At 36.4% G+C, this 27086-nt stretch overlaps 1 protein-coding gene across 2 annotated transcripts in view; it reads left to right on the forward strand.

Annotated features, from left to right (window-relative positions):
• Positions 1-27086, forward strand: part of LOC121429601 (guanylate cyclase soluble subunit beta-2-like) — a 67453-nt gene that overhangs the window by 37679 nt on the left and 2688 nt on the right. The window contains exons 5-15 of one of the 2 annotated variants that reach the window (XM_041626711.1): positions 7414-7619; positions 9604-9663; positions 12480-12491; positions 15235-15640; positions 16743-16939; positions 17753-17876; positions 18830-18978; positions 20546-20692; positions 21241-21395; positions 22239-22447; positions 24428-24556. In XM_041626711.1, the coding sequence (XP_041482645.1) occupies positions 7414-7619; positions 9604-9663; positions 12480-12491; positions 15235-15640; positions 16743-16939; positions 17753-17876; positions 18830-18978; positions 20546-20692; positions 21241-21395; positions 22239-22447; positions 24428-24556 (1794 nt within the window). The remainder of the gene's footprint in view (positions 1-7413; positions 7620-9603; positions 9664-12479; positions 12492-15234; positions 15641-16742; positions 16940-17752; positions 17877-18829; positions 18979-20545; positions 20693-21240; positions 21396-22238; positions 22448-24427; positions 24557-27086) is intronic. The other variant, XM_041626713.1, reaches the window with a different exon arrangement.

The following is a 27086-nucleotide window of genomic DNA, read 5'->3' on the forward strand; positions in this document are numbered from 1 at the left end:
GAATTTGATGATTAGGACCTCCTTGCCTAAAGCACAAAATGTTAAAATAATAGATTTCCACGTGTTGCAGGGAGGAATGAAACTTCATTTCACATGACAATGACGAGAAAATAAAAATATTTCATATTTCATTTAAGAAAATACAAAAGAAATAGTGAGTGAGTGATGTCATCAGTTCCTCATTTGCATACCGACCGAGATGTGCATATAACTGTTTTGTGAAATGAAGCGAAACATTAAAATACCATAACTTTCTTATTTTACATCCGATTTTGATGAAATTTTCAGTGTTATGCTTGTTGAATTTTCTCTTTTTATTCAAATCAAGTTTTTGTTGGGGTGGACTTGTCCTTTAAAAAAAATAATTTCTTGTATATTCCTTCCTTTTTTCTATGAAAAAAACTATATAACAAAACATTAAAATACATACGATAAAAAATTGAGAAATAAGATATCAGTTAACAATAGGGGGATTACTTCCCGAAAACGATAAAGTTGTTGATTGACGATCTATGATATATTATATAAAAGAAAAACATTCTAACAAGAGGGGATAACCATTCCATTCCATGTTTTTATTTGGCAATAAGTCATGATTGACTATTTTTGCCAACCACTGTATGAGAAGTAGGGTAACAATTTTATTTAGTATTATTTTTATTACTTCTTTTTGTCTCACCTGCATAGCAGAGTGAGGCTATAGGCGCTGCTTTTCCGACGGCGACGGCGGCGGCGGCGTCAACATCAAATCTTAACCTAAGGTTAAGTTTTTGAAATGACATCATAACTTAGAAAGTATAAGAACCTAGTTCATGAAACTTGGCCATAAAGTTAATCAAGTATTACTTAACATCCTATCAGAGTTTCATGTCACATGACCAAAGTCAAAGGTCATTTAGGGTCAATGAACTTAGACCATGTTGGGGGAATCAACATCAAAATCTTAACCTGAGGTTAAGATTTTAAAATATCATCATAACTTAGAAAATATATAGACCTAGTTTATTAAACTTAAACAAAAGGTTAATCAAGTATCACCAAACATCCTGCATGAGTTTTACGTTTAACCAAGGTCAAAGGTCATTTAGGGTCAATGAACTTTGGCCGATTTGGGGGTATCTGATGAATTACAATCAAAACTTAAAAAGGTTTTGGATCTGATTCATGAAACTTGGACATAATAGTAATCAAGTATCACTGAACATCCTGGGCAAGTTTCAGGTCACATGGTCAAGGTCAAAGGTCATTTAGGGTCAATGAACTTTGGCCGATTTTTTTTGGGGGTGAATTACCATCATAACTTTGAAAGTATGTTGGTCTAGTTCATAAAACTTGGACATAAGAGTAATCAAGTATCATTTGAACATCCTGTGTGCATTTTAGGTCACATGACCAAGGTCAAAGGTCAATGAACTTTTGCCAAAATGGGGGTATCTGTTGAATTACCATCATAACTTTGAAAGTTTATGGATCTGACTTTTGAAACTTGGACATAAGAGTAATAAAGTATCACTGAATATCCTGTGCAAGTTTCAGGTCACATAATCAAGGTCAAAGGTCATGTGAGGTCAATGAATTTCGGCCACATTGGGGGTATTTGTTGAATTACCATCCTATCTCTGTAAGTGTATTGGTCTAGTTCATAAAACGTGGAAATAAGAGTAACCAAGTATCACTTAACATCTTGTGCGAGTTATAGTAGTTTTCAAAGTCAGCACTGCTGCTATTTTGAATCGCGTGATGCAGGTGAGACGGTCAGAGGCATTCCACTTGTTTATTATTATTATTTCTTGTATATTAATTCCTTTTTTTATGAAAAAAAAACACAAAACCTTTAAATACATATAAAACAAAAAACTGAGGAATAAGATATCAGCACACAATATGGGGATTACTTCCCGTAAACGATAAGGTTGTTGATCGACGATCTATGAGATATTATATAAAAGAAAATCATTCTAGCAAGAGGGGATAAAGTTTTAACAAGTTCTTCGGTATTTTAAATTTTCAGTGTACCAAGCACCATTTGTAATATATTCAGCATTTCTTTTTATTAGTTACAATTCCAATAATCTCAGTGGCCTAAGATATATTTTCTGGGGTTATATTGACCCGTTAAGTAAGTAAAGAGAGATAGAGAGGATTTATGTGATCAAGAAGTGATAAGATAGGGAAAAAACTGATTTGAAATGACTGAAAAAGAGACAGGCAAACAAAGAAGGGCCCCCTCCCACACCCGTACCAGAGTTACGGAGTTAGGCTGTCCCGTCGGTGGATTCAGGTCCATCAACATCTTGAGGTTTAATCTTTCCAGGGGGCAAACGTGTGTGTGTGTGTTTGAGTTTTGTCTGACGTGTATCAATCAGATATGATTATTTACGTCTTGGACCGACCTTTAACGTCACCATCCGAAAGACGTGACCAGGGCTCGAACCTCGACCCCCTGCATCAATTTGTAACTTCCCCACAGCTTGGATTACAGGCGCACGCCACAACGCCCAGTCTTTAAATATGGTGTAGTCTTTGCTCTAGACCCATGCAGTTATTTCAAAATAGGAAATTATTAGAAACGATAAAAACAGACAAACAATATTAACCAAGACGCCACAATATCATTGATGTAGAATAACGTTGTTGTTGTTATTTTGGGTTTTTAAGGCGCGTACCATTCAGATCTGAATATTTACTCTTTTTATTAATTTGACGTTTTTGTGGTATTCAATTCAATTCAATTTTATTTATTTCACTTCCCTCAAACAAAAACAAGTTGAATACCAGCTTACGGTATGCCTTATCACAGGGTTTTATAGTTTGGGAGATGCTGGTGTCTAAGTTTTTAGATTAATCTTTTGCTTAATTTGTATTTTAAGAGAACTGGATGTGGGGTAAAGACAACTCTCTAAACCCAAGCATTTAACTGGGTTTAATTTTAAAGATTGGTCTTAGCTTTGATTTTTTTTTCAATATTTGTTTATCTTATAAATAGCTGGGTCTAGACGAAGGTCTAAGCATAATAATAATGTTATTCAACAGGAATAAGAATATCACAAAGTCTTATGTTTTTAAGATTGTTTGAATTAATTTCTAAATGACTGGGTCTGGAATAGAGACAACGCTCTAAACATGTGCTTTTGTACTTGGTCTTAATTTGGAGGATTGTTGGTTCTTAGATTCGTTGTTGGGGGTTGGGTTTTAGTGTTTTTTTATTCTTGAAATAATTGTGTCTGGAGGAAAGTCTACAATCGATCTCCATGTTATTCCACAGTAGTTAGATTATTGGGTATTTGTTTTAGACAATTTTATTTTTAAATAATAACCAAGTCTGGAAAATGGACGTTTTCTTTGCAAATGCATAATTACAATGTTTGTAGGGGTCTTAGTATTATTATACAAAAGAATCTGGGTGTGGGGTACAGACATATTTTTTACTGGGTGTAACTTTTGAAAACTGGTTTTAGATTTGATTTTCTTTTTTAATTCATTTCTTAGATAACCTGGTCTGGAGGAAAGAGTACGTTTTACAACTCATGTTGTTCCAAGAGAATATGATAGGGTCTTATGTTAGATTTTTTCGTAATTTTTGTAATAATTAGGTCTGGAATAAAGACAACATTCTAAACCTCTTTTCAAAAACATGTTCTTAGGTTCAAGGATTGCTTGGTATTAGATTTGGAGTTATTTATATTTTTACTCTTAGCCTTATTTTGAAAAACAAATGACTGGGTCTGGCTGAAAGACTACGCTATATGTCCATGTTATCCAGCATTAATAAGATTATGGGGTCTTTATACGGTTTTTGTTGTTGTTGTATTGTTATTTACAATTTTTTAATAACAGGGTTTGGAGAAAAGGCTAAGCTCGATTTTCTTTTTTTTTCCACTGGAATATCATTATTGTATCTTAGTTTGGACTTATATTATAATTTTTGAAATAACTGGGTCTGGAAAAAAGACTTTGGACTTATATTATCATTTTTGAAACAATCGGGTCTGGAATAAGGACTTTAGGCTCATATGATTATTTCTTAAACAACTGGGTCTGGAATAAAGACTTTGTACTTATATTATAATTTTTGAAACAACCGGGTCTGGAATAAAGACTTTGTACTTATATTATAATTTTTGAAACAACTGGGTCTGGAATAAAGACTGGATTTATATTCTAATTTTTGAAACAACCGGGTCTGGAAAAAGACTTTGGATTTATATTATAATTTTTGAAACAACGGGGTCTGGAGAAAAGACTTTGGACTTATATTATCATTTTTGAAACAATCGGGTCTGGAATAAAGACTTTGGACTTATATTATTATTTTTTAAACAACCGGGTCTGGAATAAAGACTTTGGATTTATAATATAATTTTTGAAACAACAGGGTCTGGAAAAAGACTTTGGATTTATATTATAATCTTTTAAACAACCGGGTCTGGAGAAACGACTTTGGACTTATATTATCATTTTTGAAACGATCGGGTCTGGAATAAAGACTTTAGGCTCATATGATTATTTCTTAAACAACCCGGTCTGGAATAAAGACTTTGTACTTATATTATAATTTTTGAAACAACCGGGTCTGGAATAAAGACTTTGGGTTCATATTATTATTTTTGAAACAACCGGGTCTGGAATAAAGACTTTGGATTTATAGTATAATTTGTTAATTAACCGGGTCAGGAAAAGAGACTTTGCACTTTTGTGCTATATGAACGCATTACTATACGATTTTAGTTCAGAACGGATTTGCCAAAAATCCCTTCAAATTTATTACATTTGTGGGTAAAGTCATTATTACATTTGTGGGCGATCAAAAATTATTACATTTGTGGGTAAAGTGCATTATTACATTTGTGGGTGAAATTATTACATTTGTGGGTAAAGTGTTATTACATTTGTGGGCGTTATTACATTTGTGGGTAAAGTGTTATTACATTTGTGGGCGTTATTACATTTGTGGGTGCAACAGGGGGGGGGGAGAGGAAAAAATATAGAGAAAGAAAAAAAAAACCAAAGAGATAGATTTTGAAAAGGGATATGAGTGCGTGTGAAGAAGGAGTGTGTGTGTGCGCGCGCATCTGTGTATATGTAAAGATAGATGACAAATAGGATAGAATACTAGTAGGATAGAAAGGGATAGAGGTAGATAGAGACGGGTAGAGGGAGGGAGAGGAAGAGAAAATGAGAGTAAGAAAACGTGTTTGCTGTTTCGCAACGTTCGACGTGTTGCACAATATTACATACGGTTCGACTTGCTAAAAAGCAGGTCATTACCCACTCCGTTGGAAACACGCGTCTCTACGTGCACGCATCGATACGCCTATTGTTTTTCGTAATTTAAATCCCTCGGGGAAGATTTCAAGAAATGTAGTCTGAATTTCAAGGATAAAGGTTACGGAATGAAGTAGAACGAGACGGATTCTAAGAAATTAATAGTCATGTTTTTTGAGCGAAATAAGACGTCCGGGATATCAGTCTCAATCATTATCCGGATTACCGTCTGGATAAAACTAGAACTAATGACATGTCTTCGAATAACAACCCCCCCCCCCTGAAACTGCTCAATTTTGATTATTGCAGTATAATTTTCACGTGACAAGTTAATATTAATATGAACTAATTCTGTAATATTCATATTTGTCTTTTTTTTACAAATTAATATTCTATACAATTATTTGTATACCACCCCCAATTTTTTATTTATTATTATTTTTTGGGGGGGTTGACATTGGAAATCATACAGTCACTTACTAAATACAATGCTTTATTTTGCTCACATTTTGTATTATACTGGTATTAGTGGATAGTGGGCACGTGTCTCTTCAATAACCAGAGGGCTTATTTTTCTTATGTTAATTACTGCTCTGCTGCCTCTTAGTCTTGTTAGTATTAAATGCATTAGCTTCCATTTCCTTTGTTCTTTGTTACTTAGGGGAAGAATATAAATATTCAGTTTACATTTCAATTTTGTAAATGTTTAGGGGTGCATAGCGCGAATAGCAACCCCAAAGCCCCATATATAGTTCGTCTGAAATGGACCGCGAGGTTTGATGTGATCATGTTAATAAATGTGAATGGAAGAGGTGAAACGGAAATTTATAGCGGGAGAGTGTGCCTTTACTAGCATGTAGAGCAGGGTCCCGTAACACAAAGGTTAGCGATTGATCGTACGATTGATTTTTACGATTGATACTAATACACGTTTGCACGATTACACGTTTACACTCAGATACGTTTACGCGATGAAACGTTTGCGCCATGGCACGTTTACACAATGAAACGGTTATTCAAGAATACGTTCTTGTTTTTGAGTAATTTATGGAAGCTTAAAAGTGCCACCGAGATGTTGAGATAATTATCTCGGGAAGTCGACATCTTGATAGCAAAAGATAAGATGACGAGATCCTGGATCTCATCATGTCGACATCTTTTAGAAGAGATGATGAGATGACAAGATCCCGGATCTCATCATGTCAACATCTTTTCGAAGAGATGTTGAGATGACAAGATCCCGGATCTCATCATGTTGACATCTTTTAGAAGAGATGATGAGATGACAAGATCCTGGATCTCATCATGTTGACATCTTTTGGAAGAGATGATGAGATGACAAGATCCTGGATCTCATCATGTTGACATCTTTTGGAAGAGATGATGAGATGACAAGATCCCGGATCTCATCATGTTGACATCTTGTAGAAGAGATGATGAGATGACAAGATCCTGGATCTCATCATGTTGACATCTTGTAGAAGAGATGATGAGATGACAAGATCCTGGATCTCATCATGTCAACATCTTTAGAAGAGATGTTGAGATGACAAGATCCTGGATCTCATCATGTCAACATCTTTAGAAGAGATGTTGAGATGACAAGATCATCTCATCATCTCATCATCTCTTCTACAAGATGTCAACATGATGAGATCCAGGATCTTGTCATCTCATCATCTCTTCCAAAAGATGTCAACATGATGAGATCCAGGATCTTGTCATCTCATCATCTCTTCTACAAGATGTCAACATGATGAGATCCGGGATCTTGTCATCTCATCATCTCTACCAAAAGATGTCAACATGATGAGATCCAGGATCTTGTCATCTCATCATCTCTTCCAAAAGATGTCAACATGATGAGATCCAGGATCTTGTCATCTCATCATCTCTTCTAAAAGATGTCAACATGATGAGATCCGGGATCTTGCCATCTCAACATCTCTTCGAAAAGATGTTGACATGATGAGATCCGGGATCTTGTCATCTCATCATCTCTTCTAAAAGATGTCGACATGATGAGATCCAGGATCTCGTCATCTTATCTTTTGCTATCAAGATGTCGACTTCCCGAGATAATTATCTCAACATCTCGGTGGCACTTTTAAGCTTCCATAGTAATTGAACAATATTTCATCTATCCAGGCATTGTTCGAGCGGTAGCAAGGGAATTTTTCCAGAGTGAAGTGAGAATGGATGTCCTAGATGAAACGCACGAGGAAGAGAGGAACGGGAAGAAAGAACACGTGACTTTTGCCATCTTTCAAAAGAAACTACGAATCAAGGATCCTACTTCGCCAAAATCGGTATCCGATAAAACGCAGCAGAGCGAGTCGGAACACAATAAAGAGGTAGAGTTTGTGTACTCTCTAACTGAAGGAGGGTTTTTCAGTACATATATAACAAAACTCTGCAGCAGATAAACAAAGGATTTTAAGTTAAATTTGCATATACTGGTCGTATAAATGCAAATTCACATAGTTTTTTTCTTTAGAAAATACTAATAATTTTCAATTGAAGAGACTACAATTAGTAACTAAGACAATAGCTATGGAAATTGCTAGATTATTTTGCTAACGCGTACTAAAATGGTTAACTACGCTGCTTTATTTTGTTAACAGTACTGAAATTGGTAAATTTGAAATTTTAGATAAAATAGTCTTAATAGTTGTCGATTTTGACAAATTGCTTTAATACGGACAAAAGGGGGAGATTAATATTCAACTTTTGATCATATTGATTTTATAAATTTTTGTAAGCAATATACTAAAATCAAACTCTAAATTTCGTTTTTCTCGATATCATAAATAATTGCATCATGATATCAAATGGTTCGTTTATCATAAATGACTCATTTACGATAAAATTGATATTTGTTTTTAGTAATCCAGTTGAGTTGACTTAATAAAATGTTAAAAATAATGATAAATGCTAATATAATAATAATGATAATTTAAATTATAATAATAACAGGGGCCGCGGAAGCGGGGGGGGGGTGGGGCTTCAGCCCCCACACTTTTTTCCAAAACCATGTACAAAAACGTAAGAATTACCATATGATTGTGATATTTTGCATGGTCAGCCCCCCTTTGAAAACCGTTCCGCGGCCCCTGAATAACAATAATAACACTTTCAAGAATAACAATAATTCTAATGATAAAATAATAATAGATTTCATAAACCTAATCATTATTATTCAAGGTTTTAGTACGCTGGAAAGTAAATGCCTGCTTTAAGTTTTGTAGTTTTATTTTTTACCACAATAGTATACGAATGATAATGCACGTGGTACTTTTCTTTACATAATGCCATTATTAATATTATGACCACTTTGTTCTTAAGAATCCATATTTTCTTTCTTGTATTCTTTCTTTTCATTTTCACTCGGGGAATCAGTCCATCTTGTACATCCTATCATTTTTCTACCATCTTTTTTTTCGATCCTTCTCATCCAGCACTTGTCCTCGAGAGAGATTCCAAATTCGAAGTTAAAATGGCCAGGAGAAAACCAGAGAAACCTTAAACCAAAAGTCCCTTGAATTTCATTCATTCCACCAGCCTTGCCTCCAAACATACTAAATCCCTGCAATTAATTAAACATGAACAGTCTCTGTTAGTGTCATGATGAGCATGTCTTCTGTGAAAAAGAAAAGAAATGAAGAATCACAGAAACGTGCTCTTCACACATATTCACCCGTTATGACATTTATGAATATTTTACTCCAGCCTGTACTAAAAGCGCATTTTAATAGAGACTTATGTGTTTTCCTCGTGCCTTATTCTCATTCTAGTTTCGTATACGATTTCAATAAAGCTTGCAAAAAGAATTCTATTGCGATGTCAGATGCCTCCATTAGTATCTATCAAACTGAATGATCTTTAATATTTGGAAAAATAACCGCCAAATAGCATCAATATCCCCGTCATCATTTGCTCTAGGGAATGGTATCCAATTCGATTAAAGAAAACTGCATTAGAAAGAGAGATACAAGCACTTTCGTTGAACATGATTCAATTTATATGCTTTTGAATAATACTTTCGATCGTAAAGTAATGCTCAAGCAAACTTTTCAGATATATATTCGTTTGTTTGCATATTTACTCAAGACATGTTCCAACCATCTCTCCGGTTTGGAAAATGTGACAATTACCAGGCAAACTTATTGTTTAGAACAGAGTGAATATTCCACACTTAAACCGGCTAATCTGGTCATTTCCTCGAGAATTTGGAATCTCTGCTCTTTTCCATGCATGCTATTGCACGTCACGTGACTATAATCCATAGCTGTGATTGGTCAACGTGATCATGACTTCCATCTTTTACCCTCTCATTAGAACATCACTACTGATGATAATATATCGGTGACGTCATCAGAATGGGTGCCTTATAAATGGGTGAGTTACGTAATCCATTTTGATGGCTATGAAACGAAACTATCCAACATCACCCTATAGGCAATGAAACACACACATTAAATTCCCATTCAACATGTTATACCTCTTCGAAATAATCACATAACGTCGTATTTACCCTTAAAGTTGTTATACAAAAACATGTATCAGTGTCTCTCTCGATTATAAAGTTCGAGTCGACCTAAGAGAATTTATGACCAAGCACTAATAAACAGTACATAAAACATGATTATTACTGTTACCATGACAACATTGAGCTGCGATTGATTTTATATCGATATCTATTTGAGAAAAAAAATACAACATACATCACTAACATTATGACTTGACCATAATGCATAAACTTAAAGGACAGTGGAAGCCCTAGAATTATCGTAATCGGAACTAGAAAGCAAGGAAAATTCAACATAGCGTGAAATATATTTAAAAGATAAACGATAAACAAGCCAACGTACGTTCATGAATTATAGATGATAAATCTAAGAATAATCTCTCGTTGCAAGTGTACTTGGTTTTGCGTTGAGCGAGGTCCGTCGGTAGCAGCTCTTTTGAGCGGTAAACACGGTAACTCGAAACTCTTGATGGACGCGTTAAAGAGGGCAACTATCGGTGATTAGTAACATTGGTTCTCATCAGTCATTCTAAGGATGCTTAACATGTAATCCCGCCGTAATCATACACTAGGTTCGAAGATTAGCTATCAAGCGTAGCACTCACCTAATGTTCAATGGTCCTTCAAGTTAATTGTCGAAAGGAAGTGAACATGAGAGAGAAGAAAATGCGACATCTGAAACTGAACTTTTAGTGCACCCGCGCCTCTATCATGTGTAGCATTAGTATCTTACAAAGATCTTACAAAGGTCTTACAAAGATCTTACTAACGAATTACGATTTCTGTGTTAAATTTATCACGACGACAAACAGGACAAATCCTAGTGTTCGCAGAATCTGTAAGAAGTTGCAGGGCTGACCGTCTACAAAGATATTTGCTGATTTATTTAAATAAGTATCAAGCACAAGCGATATGCGCACAGATCTCATATGGTTTAATGCTTTACCATAGTAACCCAAATAAGACTTGTATCTTCTTTTTAGCATTATTTTACAACAATGACCTTTTCCTACATCTTTGACACGATTATACTTACAGAGCGTCTTAATAATTAAATAGTTTCTACGCATCATAAAAGAAAGTTCGTTGCTCCCCAATCGACCGCTTCTTAGGCAAATAGTGTGTCGTAAAGATCTCACAAAACACAAAGAATCTTAACATTCGAATCGGCTGTGTGCTGAGTCTCTAGAAGCGTAAATAAAATGGTGTTGTACTAGTATTCAGGGTTGAAATTTCTGCTCATTCTTCTTAATCTGGTCCAAATTGATGGAAGAGAGGCTGATCAAAGCTCTGGAATGATTCCGATTAGGCCTGTCGCCACTTTGATATAAAGCAATCACTTTCAGATCTCGGTATAAGGGGTGCAAACCGGCGCTAGCCGAGCTACCATCTTGTTGGCCTACATTGCATGAGCTCAGAATTGTGAAATTACGAGAACGATTTAGTAAGTGAAAACCATTGTTACAAAGATCTTGGGGAATGGCGAGTCGTTTTGACACTTCCTCTGGGAAATGCTGCGTATTCGTGAGTATAAGTAGTCGCTTAATATTTTTTTTTATGGTTTTACTTTGAATTTCCGTTGTACCCTATTTTATACACCCCACCCCATTTGCTCGCGTCATGAATATTATGACTGTCAATTCAAAATGTTTGCCCCTTTTGGATGACTGGGACTCGTTTAAAATGGTGGCAACCACCTTGTTCCTTTACATCGAGATTCTCCCCATAAGGATAGGCATGGACTTAGTTTGCACGTTTCTTATAATTCAAACAAAGCGTGATTGATAATACTCTTGTTTAGAATGTTAATCATATATAATAGTGTTATGAACCTCTTTACTGATATGTAGGCAAACTAGTCTATGAATAATTATGCATGAATAGATTAAAAGCATGAACGAAGGGTTATTTGCATCTTCCCTATTAAACACAGCATGAAATGAATTTATCCGGGTTTTTTTTTAATTGTACTTACTAGCAGGATATAACAATGCATTATTACATTAAGTACATTGCATGAATTACAGTGCATTTTATCTTTATCATTCCGTCATAACGGTCTCACAAATATATAATCATATCTTCATATCTTTACCCCTATATAATTTGACACCTTTTACTACCCTGTGATCATGACCATAATATAATCATTTTGCATATCAATACACATGGCGTTTCACTCGCTTACCTGAGATATTCCCTACATATCACCAATTTTCGCCTTCATTATTTCTACTGGTAATGAATCATGATAATAACTTTTTTTAGGAAATTTCTCACAGTTGTTTTGATAAAAGTATATAATTCTTTATCATTTTCCATTACTAATATAATTAGTACTGTGTAGTAATTATAGTCAAACGATATCATTAATGAATATTGAATAATTCTTCATTCATCTTAAATTTCCGATTGTAATTATATATATTTTTTAAAATTTGGTAACTGATATCGTCATTAACTATTTCTCATTTTAATTAATCGCTAAAATCTTAATTCTAAAAATAACAGTATATATCCTAATAACTCGCTACTTTTTTGTGTATCATATTCTCTAGTTTAGAACAAGAAATAAAGAACAGCGCTGTTTATTTTGCTTTTGATTCTAAGCCTCGCTTTATCTCTGATTAATGTCGGTAATTTTCTTTATTTGCTTCCTCAACTTTCGGCGCCAATATTTCTCCAGGACGAAGACCACGTAAGTAAACAATTGCAATTTGCTCATGTTCATGGTGATGTATTATGATATTTTGCCGCTTTCTTGGGATCTTTTAGAAAATTTTAAAGGGATACTCCAGGCCGAAATTAATACGAGTTGAATAAGTAGAGTGAATTTACACAAGTAACGCGTTGCAAATATTGAATTGGATACAAACCGCGGAGTAAGATTTCATCGGTTTCGAATGTTTTGATGAAACATATGTTTGCATTTTATCATGAATATGCAAAGATATAGTTTCATGCCAATTCTCCATCTGCCGAGTCGTTTAATTTGCGATGTTGAATCATAATGATATAAAAAAAATCAATTTTTTTCAATTCATTTTAATTTAATTTCGATAAAAAGATATGTGCAGAGAAATGCATGTGGGCAAAATAACAGATTGTCAAAACAAAAAAAAGAGAAATTATAAAGATATACATGTAAATATGCTTATGTTACATAAAGTGATACATAGATTTCAAGAAGAGGATGGAATTGAGGAATACTGCAAAAACAAACATTAAGTTTTTGTTGAGGCAGAAATCCTACGAGAGAAAGTCATAGAATTGAAGAATCAGAAACACTTTTTAGAAAAGAATATGACAAGAAAATTCATCAGATACACTGAAAGAAAATTGAATTTATTTATGGGGAATTTTTTTTTACCAGGGGTACTGACGTAAATTTAAAAGGGATAAGTGTTTCACTACAAAATAAAGGTCATTTTGGCAACATTTTTCAATTTTTACACATCTTCAAGGATACCTGTGGGTGGTGTCCATGGAGAATAATACACCATGTACACGTTGCGCTACGTTATGTGTAAAGGTTTTTTTTTTTTGGGGGGGTCTGAGTGGGTTTGCCGTTTGACTGCAGTTTAAATACAGAGATTGAAAATTTACCGAATATTTGGTAAAAAGGGAACATGCATGTTTGCTTGGTATCCCCCCCCCCCCCATATTGGGTAAAATGCATGTTTGAAGGGGAAATTCAAGCGCAACACTGCGTACAATTTACAAAATATTGGTTTCTTTTTACCCAACAAACATGCATTTTCCCCATTTTAACCAATATTAGGTAATCCTGTATCGTAATATAACCTTGAGCCTTGAACGTTGAAGAGTAATCCCTTTCAACGGCTTCAAAGCTATCCCGGGATGAAAATATAGCACAGCATTAGTAATGTTTATTAGTTATTAGCGACCTTTCACAATCACGACGGGGAGGGATTATACAACATAGAAAATATATTGAAAATGCCCATCAAAACACATTGAATAGCTGAAAGGAGGTCTTAGTCGAGACTGGGTGAGCTGATCGTCGTAACATACTGAGCTGACGACAAACTGACCAACTGTCGTTTGTCGAGAGTTCATGACGAAACTGTTATTTTATTCATCGATTCTCGACAAAGACCGCTTTGTTCCCGTGGGCTTTTGACAATAGATTTTCTACGTTGTAGAATCCGTCTCCGTCGTGATTGCGAATTGATTACAAAAAGTACTCCAGGTAACTGAAAATATCCCGAGGACATTATTAGAAGTAAGAGAATACAAAAAAAATGGTATTGGGGGGGGGGGGGGAAGAAGAACAATAACAAAATATAACGACCAGGACATGGAAGTAAGTAAAAAAGGACCAGGAAGTAAGTAAAAAAGAAAATAAGAGAAGATAGAGAAAATTATTATGAAAAAACAAGCACTTTTGAAATTGTATGTTTTATTCAGAAACCCGACACTCCTTACTGATCATTTCTATGCGCATAACTATTTGAGAAAATACCGCACTGTTCTTGAATAAAAAGGAATTCCTTTAAATTCAATTCTAGTTTCTCAAACTTGAGCCTCTTGTGGTTTTCAACATTAGTGGTTAGTGTCCCAGGGTTTATTACTCGGAAAGAGGTGCGTTTAGCCGCAATGTCTTTCCACCACTTAAAAGATGAACTGAAGTGGTTAAGAGAATAATTTGACTGGCTTTCCATCTTGACATATCTCCCCCTATAAAGTTAGTCTCTCTAATTTTAGAAGAAACATACCTTATTTCATACGATTCACTGACAAACATGTATTTTGACATTAACCATGTTAACAGAATTGTTGTTAAACTTTGCCCTTCATGTCCGAGGACCAATTCAAACTGCTTTCCATACGGAAGATTTGGAGAACGTGAATCTCTAAGAACAATGTTATGTATTTTTTTGTGAGGCCGACTGAACCTTTCATGAATTTGATCAATAATTATTCTACTTGGTCAGCCGTGATCAGCCATGGAATATTGATCAGAGTCTGTGCTAGTTGTTGCATGTTGATCGATGAAAATAATTCCATGCGGTTTTATTCCATATCCATATGTGGAGCGTTGTGGCCCAGTGGATTAGTCTTCGGACTTTGAAACAGAGGGTCGTGGGTTCGAATCCCAGCCATGGCGTAATTTCCTTCAGCAAGAAACTGATCCACGATGTGCTGCACTCGACCCAGGTGAGGTAAATGGGTACCGGTAGGAAGTAATTCCTTAAGAAGCTGTGTGCGCTATGAACGCCTAGCTTAGCCGGGTAATATAGGAGCGCCTTGAGCACCTAACAAGGTGGAAATGTGCGCAATATAAATATCCTATATTATATTATCAAATGTTTTGTCACATTATGATATGCTAAAGTCTTGGCCCTTAAATGGTAAATTTTACTACTCATATATATATATATATTCATGCAATGACTTATTAAATCCATTTTCAACAGAATGTTCGACAAAGGCAGGATCTTAAACCGAACAACGAACGGCCGGCGACCCTCAATGTCCAATCTCTGGTCTCCCTCGCAAACGACTATGGAAGCTTCTCCCCTTCGTATCCCGAAAAGCTCTGGCTGGACCAGCGGATGTTCTGTGAATACTTCCCCTATCACCTAGTCTTTGACTCGAACCTCAGACTTCTGCAATCTGGCGTTCACATACAGAGGGCGCTGCCCAAGCTGCGGACCATGGAAGACACCACAGTGGACATTCTTTTCAACATGTTGCATCCGCAGATTGACTGGAGCGTGCCCAGTATACGCAAGTTTATCAATATGCAATTTGTCCTGGAGACGAAACGAGAGATGATAATACCTGGATGGGGGGAAGAACAGCCTATGCTCCAACTAAGAGGTAACAAATGCACCCCTCTTCCATCGCCCATATCAACTAAGATAACGATTTATCCAATAGCCAAATATAATGAATATGAAACAAGAGATTTATTGACATTAATGACATACATCAATACGGAAAACAGTTACTGAGTAGCACCATTTGCTTGGAAAATATATAATCGTAAATTGTACAGCTCATAAACAGATACTTGGAAAGATGCCCACTCTTTTGATTCCATGTGCTTAATCATAACTTGCTTCCTTTAAGAAAAATCCTCAAAAAAAATCACTCAACAACCACACTGGAAAATTGGGTGTGAATAAGTTTGGACGTCTTTGAAGGGTAAGTTAATAGCGTTGCTTTGTCTGATACCTCGCTAATTTGAAAGCTAGGAATTCCGCAGGCCTCTTTTTCTGGATTGGCATTAATGAGAATAAATTATCCAGACTGAGGTGATGATTACGAAGGTTCCATGTCCATAACCAATCGGAATTGCCACTGCAGATATTCATGAATAAACGTAGATGGCGCCAATGTTCATTCCTGTAAATGTTCACCGCAAATCAACCATTTTCTATCACTCTGTCTTAATTCAACTCTCTAACATGTCTAAGAAACGAGTGAATTATTCACTCCTAGGGTAATTAAGAGAGACGAAATTTGTTTGAAAACTAAAATCCCAAAGTTTACTCTTATTTCACACCAAATTGTCTGATCCTTGACGTCACTACTAAGTGGAGTGAACAAGGTGAAAACGATTCACTCATTTTTTTTAAAGAGAGTCCATCTTTTGTAAAGTAAATTAGAACACCACAATGCTTACGAATGGCTTTTTATGTAATAAGCCATATTTTGTAGTTCATATCAACTTTATGCAAGAGTTTGGGTGGTCCTTTTCAGGAACAACACTCTGCCCAAGAAAGATACATGGTGTACCGAGAAACCTACTAAACTATTTCTTCGCCACGGAAACCTTCAGAAGTTACAACCTTATGCAGGTTATGGTGTTAGATCTTTCTTTCTTTGTAAAGTATGGAATTGAATGCCGTTGAAGAATATACCTATTGACCAATGTGTGCCGCTTCAAAATCAATTATCTTCTTTACCTGCTCTTCAGGTCAGATGATATGGATGGACTCCTTAGACGCCATGTTGTTTGCCTGTTCACCACGTGTTGCCAGTCTGAAGGAGCTAGAGGAAAGAAATCTTCATTTATCAGATATCCCTCTCCATGATATCACCAGGGATCTCATCCTCTTCAATCATCAACGACTCGCAGAGATTGAACTTGGGAAGCAGCTCGAACAGAAGAAGGTATGGGACATCATGTTATACAAGGGGCGTCTTCATAACCGGATAATTTGATACACATAGGCCTAGACTGATTATGCGTTGAAGTTCTGCTTTTCGTGTCTGCAATCCGATATTGGAACATTGGACATTCTCTTTATTCTTAAAATGTAAAAGTAAATGAAGTAGTTTCTTTAGAGAGTAGAGTATACGGATAGTCCCAATATTTTGGTGTCATGTTTTGGTGAGTTGCAAGCATCATAAGATCAGAGTAAATGCTACTTTTGCTTGAGCCCTAGGCAGGTAATTGTCATTGTATGATATCTTTACCTCATAATATTGGTACGGAGTATATTGTTATACATTTAGCTGTAGATTTAAATTCATGGCATTCATAAGACTATTTAGATCTTTGGAAAGTAGGATTTTAAATGTTTAGTGATCACATCGAACGGTCAATTAGATATTTTATCTAATAATAAATCTATAAATCAGTAAAGCGTTTAGAGACGTCGTTCCGATGTATTAAGCGTTATATAAAAGAGGATTCTTACAAAATCGGGTCGCAATGTCAACATTCATTGCACATTGAAGGGGGGCACGGGTGGGTAATAATTGCAAATAAGCCATCTAGCATTTCTTGTTGATGACCTGGACATGATTAACGACTCAGCCATTGGCAGCCAAGTCTAAAAATGAATGGACACCTTCCAGAAACACAGATCAAGACGAAAGCCGTAGAAACAGCGTGAACAAGAATCGTGATGCAAAAGTAGCCTTGAATTTGTCTTAATCAGTAACGACCTCCTATCTCCTTAAATCCCTGATTACGTATAGGAAGAGCTCCGGTCAGCGTTAGGAGAACTTGAGGCGGAAAAGAAGAAGACAGACATGTTGCTCCATTCTATGCTTCCAAGACAGGTTGCAGATCAGCTCCGAGATGGCAAGAAAGTTGAAGCTGGTAAGTATATTCGTACTCTTGTGCTAGGTTTAAGAATAGAGAGTTTTCACATTTGCTACGGAGACACTCTCTAAAAATGCAATTGAAATCACGATGGAGAGCAGGAGAGGCTTTTGTCGAAATTTGGTGCACTGGGACGGCAGATCTTCCGAAGATTTGCACCGGACGAACAATTGCAAATGTGCCGTTGTCCAGAGTCAAGAGATTCCGATGCTGTTCCGGTCCACCAACTTTCCACAAAAGCCTCTTGGCTCTCCACTGTGATTTGACTTGCACTTTCAAAGGGATTGGTGCGTTGTAGAGTGTGTCTCCGTAGTAAAAATGCGAAAAGTCCGGAGTAATGTAAGAGTCTCACCAATGAAACCGACTCCTAACCGACCGATTATGCTTTTGGAAATAACGTAGCAGGAATTTTGGTCGGACTGGAGTCAGTTTCGCTCTGATCAAGCTGGCCCTTGGGAGAGGGAAGTTACCGGGATTCCCTCACACACCAATCCACCTCGAGCCGCAGCCAGCTAAAACACAGCTGGATGCTGAGGTGATTGGCTTGACGCAGTGGGGAGGGGGGTATGGAATCTTGTTAATATTATAGTACATCAATATTCGGTTTTGGGAAATCAATCTTTTGTTCTCATTTTCACCAGATCGCTAGCTCTCTTGCCTGCAAATTATCAAAAGTAAATGAAGGATTAACGTTTTCACCAACACGCCATCCCCCTGGATATGCAGATGAGAAACCCAGCTATATCACCGTCTTTCTGGCATATTTTACCAGCTGTAGTTTGGAGTAGAGATACTGAAAGCTGTGTTTGTTTAGACATTTCTTTTCTTCAAAATGTGATTTAGACAATGACACACAAACTATATTAGTTTAACTGGTAAACTGCTATACTACAACGTTTTCATGGTGTAACTCTATTCAATCTCGAATCTTATTAATTTCTATCCTACAGGCGAGTTCGAGCTGGTAACAATTCTTTTCAGTGATATCGTGTCTTTCACCAATATTTGTTCTAAATGCCGTCCCATTGATATTGTCAACATGCTCAATGCTCTCTACACAAGATTCGACAAGCTTACATCGGTCCACGATGTCTATAAGGTAATGTTCTTATACTCTTTATATTTCTGGCGTGTTATTTGAGCTGGGGGAAGGTAATGTACCTTACGAAAACAGCCGCTTAAGCATTACATTCCTATTCTACATGAATGTATCTTCATATATGTGATTCTTTTTCAAATACATCAAGTTCTTCGAATACGATTGTCAAATTAATGCAAAATCATTTTGAGCAGCTTATATTTAGACTCATAATCGTAGGACAAACTTGTCTAATATTCTTTGGGACCAAAGGCATTTGATATGTCCTTTCAAGTTGCATTCAAATACCGTTGATTTATCCAGATAAAAAGATGAAGAAAAATCTAGAAACTTAAACAGGTTAGATGTTTATGGGAGTAAACCAGTGGCGCTGCTAACGCACAAACACGTCCACACATACTCCTACAATGTATTAGATGAACGACTACGCTGTATATTTGTTTTAAGTTCTGTACTCGTTGTTAGTAAAACATTGCGAAGATGCAACACGGTACACTTCATCATGAACAACTATCTGAATTAAGAAAGTCCAACTCAATAACGATCGTAGAATACTACTTTTAGATCTCGATCATTCTTCACAGATTAGATTAATCAGCACGTTCATTTTTGTCTCACCTGCATAGCAGAGTGAGACTATAGGCGCCGCTTTTTTGCCGGCGACGGCGGCGGCGGCGTCAACATCAAATCTTAACCTGAGGTTAAGTTTTTGAAATGACATCATAACTTAGAAAGTATATGGATCTAGTTCATGAAACTTGCCCATAAAGTTAAGCAAGTATTACTGAACATCCTATTAGAGTTTCATGTCACATGACCAAGGTCAAAGGTCATTTAGGGTCAATGAACTTAGACCATGTTGGAGGAATCAACATCAAAATCTTAACCTGAGGTTAAGTTTTTGAAATGTCGTCATAACTTAGAAAGTATATGGACCTAGTTCATGAAACTTGGACATAAGGTTAATCAAGTATCACTTAACATCCTGCATGAGTTTTATGTCACATGACCAAGGTCAAAGGTCATTTATGGTCAATGAACTTTGGCCGAATTGGGGGTATCTGTTGAATTACCATCATAACTTTGAAAGTTTATGGATCTGATTCATGAAACTTGGACATAAGAGTAATCAAGTATCACTGAACATCCTGTGCGAGTTTCAGGTCACATGATCAAGGTCAAAGGTCATGTAAGGTCAATGAACTTTGGCCATGTTGGGTTTTTTTGTTGAATAACCATCATATCTCTGTAAGTTTATTGGTCTAGTTCATAAAAAGTGGACATAATAGTAACCATGTATCACTGAACATCTTGTGCGAGTTAGAGTAGTTTTCAAAGTCAGCACTGCTGCTATATTGAACTGCGTGATGCAGGTGAGACGGCCAGAGGCATTCCACTTGTTCTTTCTAATGGTGCACACAATCTCTAGATAAAAAATTGTGGCTTTGTAGCTTTCAATATGTATAACATCATAAGACTACCGCTAGATTAGCGTGTCCATCTGTAGATGGTAAGGTTACGCATATGATCATGTTCTGTGACTGGTTTTTTTTCCTTCTTATGACAGGTCGAGACAATAGGCGATGCGTACATGGTAGTAGGTGGTCTTCCCATTCCGGTAGCCTCACACGCTGCTAGGATAGCAAATCAGGCACTTGGTATGATGGTCATATGCAAAGAGGTCATGTCTCCGGTCACCCGGGAACCTATCGGGGTAAGTAACTTTGGGGGCATTTTTTGGAGTTTAGGACATAAAGGAGTCCGAATCGTCCATGTTTTCTCAATCAAATGCATTGATGAGGGCTACTCCAGAGCTTTGGAACAACGTCCTGGATATCGACCATTCATCTTTCCATTTGTTTTGTTAGGGTGAAGCCATTCCGACTGTGAGTTGTAGGAACCGCGGAACCACTTTTTTCCCAAAACTGTGTACAAAAACGTAGAAATAAAATGATCATTATGATTGTGATTATTTTTTGCATGGTCAGCCCCCCCCCCCCTTCAATACCGTTCCGCGGCCCCTGATTTTGAAGGTCATTAACACATTAATTGTTGAATGAGACATAATCATATTTTTTTGTTTACCTGCTCGCTAATGAATCAGTTAAATGCTTGGTAGTAAAAAAAAACAGGACCGACGTGTCTTAAGGGCTTCTACCATGTCTACGATTGATCTTGTCAGAGCAATTGCCTACCGACTTGGTGTCGAACCATATCGAGACAATGGATGATATGACGATCTTCTTTCCATTTTCCTTGTAGATTCGAGTTGGTATTCATTCTGGTCCCGTGGTAGCAGGAGTTGTAGGGGAGAAGATGCCTCGATACTGTCTCTTTGGTGATACTGTCAACACTGCTTCAAGAATGGAGAGCCACGGTCTCCCAAGTAAAATTCATCTCAGTGATAATACTTACAGGTAAAATACCAAATGATCATATTTCTTAATCATTTGTTGCTCATACACTGAAATATGAAATCACTGTATTACAAGACTCTTATGCCTACCTCCTTACAGTATGAGACGGTCACCCAATTAGTTTTTATGGGGAATAGGTTATCTCTTTGGAGGGGATGTAAACCAGAGAGTACATGGTGTTTGATCGGAATATGATCATGAATATAATAATAATTTTCGTATAGCTCATAGTAAAAGCTTCTAAGTGTACTTTTATAAACCATGAACGGTTAATAAAACATCTACAGACATTTTCTCTTTTAACCGACGAAGAAGATATTCTTTTTAGCTGCTGGTAATGAATGAGCTGCGATAATTTGAGTTTTTTTATCCATTCGCTATTGCTATATCTGGATATTCTCTGGAAAACATCCGGCAAACTGACGGAAAAGGAAACAACTGTTTAATAAAGTATGCAAACAAAATATTTGATAGTAAACACTAGATACCCAGAATTCAGAAAAAGGGATCAAGTCAACCAGACTGGTTATTGTAAAGTATACTGGCGCGGGAGAGAGGGATTACGCTTACATAAGTTTCCATGCTTATTATTAAATCTGTCAAGGTTCTGACAAGTTTTCATGATTTTAGAAATGCAGTTTTGTTTTGAAAAGTATTCAATTAACACAATCTTTAATCAAAATTTTAAAAAATCAATAGGAGGCACCTAGCCCAACCTTCTCCAAATACATTTTGCTATCGCTTCACGGCGTGCGGCATCCTCATAGAATCTTAGTCACTTCATAATTTTCATTATATATTCATATCATATTTCATTCTTTTTACTCTTGATTAAAACCACAGATGTCTTGAGGGTCATTCGTTCCGTTTCAGCGAGAGGGGTGAAATAATGGTGAAGGGAAAAGGCATGATGAAAACGTACTTCCTCGAGGAGAACGGTGGGGCTAGCTTGGATCAGATTATGGGTAAGGGCAGTTCCAAGGCTAGTACCCCGGAGAAGACGGATAGGTGTAAGTCACCGCCAGAGACACCAACAAACAACATGGCCAATGGTAAGATCCACACCTATTCATCATTTTCGCTCCATAGCGCACAACGGATCCAGGAAGAAATGCCCCTCATGACAATGAACAGTCAAGAAGTCTTTGTCGAAAATTGTTGAATCAAAACGCAGTTTCGCACTGGTGGGCGTTTCATAAAGCTGTTCGTAAAGTTACGCACAACTTTACGCACGACTGGAACATGTTCTTAGGTCATTAATCAACGGTATAGGATATCACAAAGCACAAAAAAGGATCACCAGTCGTGCGTAAAGTCATTCGTATCTTCATTCATAGCTTCATAAAACACCTACCAGGACTCTGGACAAACCCCACATTTGCAAATTTTCGTTAGCTCCGCATACTAGGACGAAGATGCTCTTCCGGTTCTCCAGTTTTCGACAAAGACCTCCCAGCTGTTCATTGCATTTGACAGGCTTTTTCAATACATCTACTGTGTTCTTGAATCCGTCGTGCGTCGCGGAGCGGAAATTCCCTGTTCTGTTATATATGTAACTTTCCTTCTGTCTTCGGCTGTTTTGAGGCGGTCAGCCTCCTTGGTATCTTTCATCAATCTAGGGTCCCGTTTCACAAAAGAGTTGCAACTATTTTATTTGCCATTATGCCAACTACCATGGTAACAGGGCTTAGTAGCCAATCAGAATTAAAAGTGCATGGTAATTACGATAAGTGCAAAGGAACCTTAATGATGAGTTTTTATTTGGAGCCAATCCGAAACGTGGAAGTCAAGATTTGACTTCATATGACAAAGTCATACAGTTCCTATTCATTTGGTTCGAGTTTTATGTCTCAATTCATGAAATTTTTGTGAGCGTGTTATGCTAATATATTTGCCTTGAAACGGTTTAAAACTGAAAATAGGCACCTTTCGCAAAAGCAAAGATGTTTTAAATTCACTTCCTTTTACATTCGAAAATATTCTTGTTATATGTTTATGCTTTTCTTTCGAAGATATGATGCTAGATAACATAAAAATTCTGTTCGCAATATTTCTTGGTGTGTATTTCAGACCCTTTTTTGCGTTATTACAGGCATAGTATGTTTTGCATTCATTATTGCAATGTTGTATATGGCTTCATTCATTAACCTTTTTAATGATTATAAGTGATCTACGCCTATCCAGAGTGTGCATATTCTTTAAATTTCACTCGAATTCTTATTGCCGTGGCCCGGTCTTATGAAGATGTATTCATGACAACTTAGAAAAAAACAATGCTGATAAATCATTTTGATCAATTTTACGTCTTTATCTGACTGGTACTGGTTTCAATTTATTAATCAATTTTGTTTCTATTTCGATTTTTTTTTCTTGTACACTCACCGCCTCTTTTCATCTGTTCGCGTATGAATGTGACTCCATGTTTATGTTTCTCACTTTTTAGAACGACTAAGCTTTACATCGGTTATTACAAAAATGTATTTGTTCTACTTCAATGCATGCCCTCACTTTATTTCCCGTTCAAAAGCAAGTTTAGAAAACTAAATTACAAACTTAGCCATGATAGTAGGGCAGATATCTCACACCATAATTTGCCCAGTTACCACCACCGTAACACGCTCCCAGGAAAAAAAATCAGAATGGGCGAATAGAACCACTCGCACATACACTTGCAGAATAACAATGAGGCTTGCTAGAAAGGATTTTAGCGCCAAATAAGATTCCATTTTAAATCATGCAACAATTTATTGCTTTATCATGGTTTATAGACATACATGTTCATCCATTTTTGCGAGTAGCGCTATCTTATGAAAGAGCAGAAGAATGGCACAACAAAGTTCAGTTTCTCTTTCAATATATTTTGGCAAAAAAAATGCTCACAAAAATACAGCCACGCTACTTTATCATTTAGAAATGTACATGTAGCTACACTGCATAATGAATAAACAGACTAGCACAACATTGGCCCCGTCCCCTAGAGATTCCCGTATTATAGTCCACCTTTTCTTTGTCCCATCTTTTTGTTTTATTAGGGGTGTCCTCCTTTCACCACAATAGCACAGTGGTGGTGCCCATGTGGTACCCGGATAATGACATGAACGGCGGGAGTACAATCCACGTTGCTCCATCGATATTCCCCAATGCAAGCACCAATGACACAGGTAGTACACAGACCTCAGATGGAACCGCTTCTTGATCACGTGATACCCTGCCCTGGTGCGCCTGCGCAAGATAATGAATGCGTCAGCATAAAGCGCGCGCGCACTGTTTAATTCATTTCAAGAATGCTATCGGTGCCTTAGAGTCCTCTCTTTATTTCAAACTTCAATAGTTTGTTTTCGTCATATGAATTTGGGAATAGTTGCATGAATTCGTATAATGTGAAAAAACTAATTAACTGGAAGGTCACGAATGATCAATGGTCACACTGCAATACAAATTGTTGTGTAGATATTCATATTGGTTAAACTTTTGATTTATGTGAACAAAAACGCATTTGTTTAAACTTAATACTTCGAATTGCATTTTTTAAATGTTTTATAATACTAACCATGACATGAGTAGACATCGGCCATGCGTCAATTTTATCGGATATGAGAGCAAAATTAATATATTTACAATCAGTATATGTTGCATATTATCACGTGCGCGCGCATCAGTCGGGGAACACGTGACTCTTGCCCATGCTGTGACGTCTCCGTGCGGTATCTTGACCTTTGACCCTGCATGTATAGAGTGCTTACATATATCAATATGATTTTCGCTATGCATGCCATCTGGAGTGTGTCCATACAAGTGTCGGTTGTGTAAGAGTATAATATTCAAGGTTGATGATGTGGATAATTCACAGATGATTTAAGGATATGCGAAAACCCAATCATTACAGAGAGGTAACGTTGCATTACAGCTGTAAAACAAAAAAAAAGAAAGAGATAAACAAGGAGATATATATCGTTTAATTTATTCTATTTTATCAACTATTCATACAGCTTAATTGAAAACCAGTATCGGCAATGATTACGATCCCGATATCATTCATTCAATCAATCCAGCTCTTTCACACCATGATTAACAGAATAAACTTATGTATGGACACATTCCTGAAAAAGAAATCCTCAGTTGCATGTAATTTTCCCTTTGAAATGCTACTCTGTAGTGATATTTGTCATGTCATTATTTTTGTATGAATATTCAAGAAATGTTATGATTTTGGTTTGATTTATGTAGCATACTATTACTTTGTAGTCAATACCATAGTGGCGTAACCAGGACGATTTTAACAAGGAGCCGGGCCCCCCCCCCCCCGATCTCCCTAAATAATTTGGGAAGCTCCAAACGGTTAGCCCTGGAAATTATTTAAAGATTGTAATTTTTACGCAATGTCCCGATAATCTGAGGCTTCGTAAACACGTCTCGGATACGCCACTACTTTCGAAATCCGTCAGTGCAGTTGCAGAAGTGATTTCACCTTTGACCTGTCTTGCAGACTTTCACACTACCCGCTATACAAACAACAGACTAGATTACCCAGAATTCCTTGGGCAATATTATCTTTCGGGTCAGCTTTTATGCAATAGGCATTTCACACCAAATGACAGTATGAAAATGCCACCCTAGGGGCAATATTTCATGAATTCGTATTTTAGCAGGACAAGTCCTCCTATAGATCGAAACGAATACCGGACACTCATATTAGTGGTAATACTGAAGATAAAAAATGTCAGAAAAGTTGTGAAACAAGTTAGAACAACTCCCATTTCGATCCGACCTACCCAATTAACGATTAGGCTCATGTGCGCGCATACAGCGCGCGCAGAGGACGTGATTTTGCCACAGTTTGTGACATTTGACCGACGATGAAGTATTGATTAGTTTTAATATAACTGGTAGTTCGAATTGCATTTACCCTAAAGCACTCTTCTTAAATAAAAAAAATTCGGAATGTAATGCCTTACATTGTCCATAGTTGCCAACATTCGGACAAGGATGTAGGCCCTACTATTTCTTGAGTACAAATTACGTTTTCTTTTATCTCCTATTTGAAAACTAAATTATTTCGAATGAATATCATTTTCTTTGCAATGCATATCATTTGATACGTTCTATATCATGTACCAAACCGAATGGTAATATGAACGATAGGCACGTTTATTTTTATCTATTGAGCAAGATCGTCTGAGCATGATTATATATTTTGTTGCCCGTTTACTATTTGCCAAAGTCAGAAATTTATACTCTCTGCCAAGTTAATATTGTCATAGAGATATGTATATTGTATAAATCTATATATATATTTGGTCTCTTCTTTTTCTAATGCTTTAATTACGAATCTTTTTTTTAGCTCAGGCTCTAATGTATGTGATGATTATGCTGATGATTATGATCGTGATGATGTCAATAATAATGACGGTGATGATGATGATAATAACAATATTGATAATTATGATGATAATAATAATGATACCAATAATAGTAATGATAATAATGATAATCATAATAATGGTGATGATAAAATATAAAAAAAGTAATAGTGAATAACGTTAATATCAATATTACAATCTATGATTGTCATGATAGTTTATTCTTAGTGAGAGATCATACAGAATACAATGATTGGAGCGTCATTACCCCAGAAAAAGTGAATATACAAATCAAAGAAAAAATATCATCACAGTAACACCATTGTCCATT

This window comes from Lytechinus variegatus, chromosome 16, assembly GCF_018143015.1.
Source record: "Lytechinus variegatus isolate NC3 chromosome 16, Lvar_3.0, whole genome shotgun sequence".
Lineage (NCBI taxonomy): Eukaryota > Metazoa > Echinodermata > Echinoidea > Temnopleuroida > Toxopneustidae > Lytechinus > Lytechinus variegatus.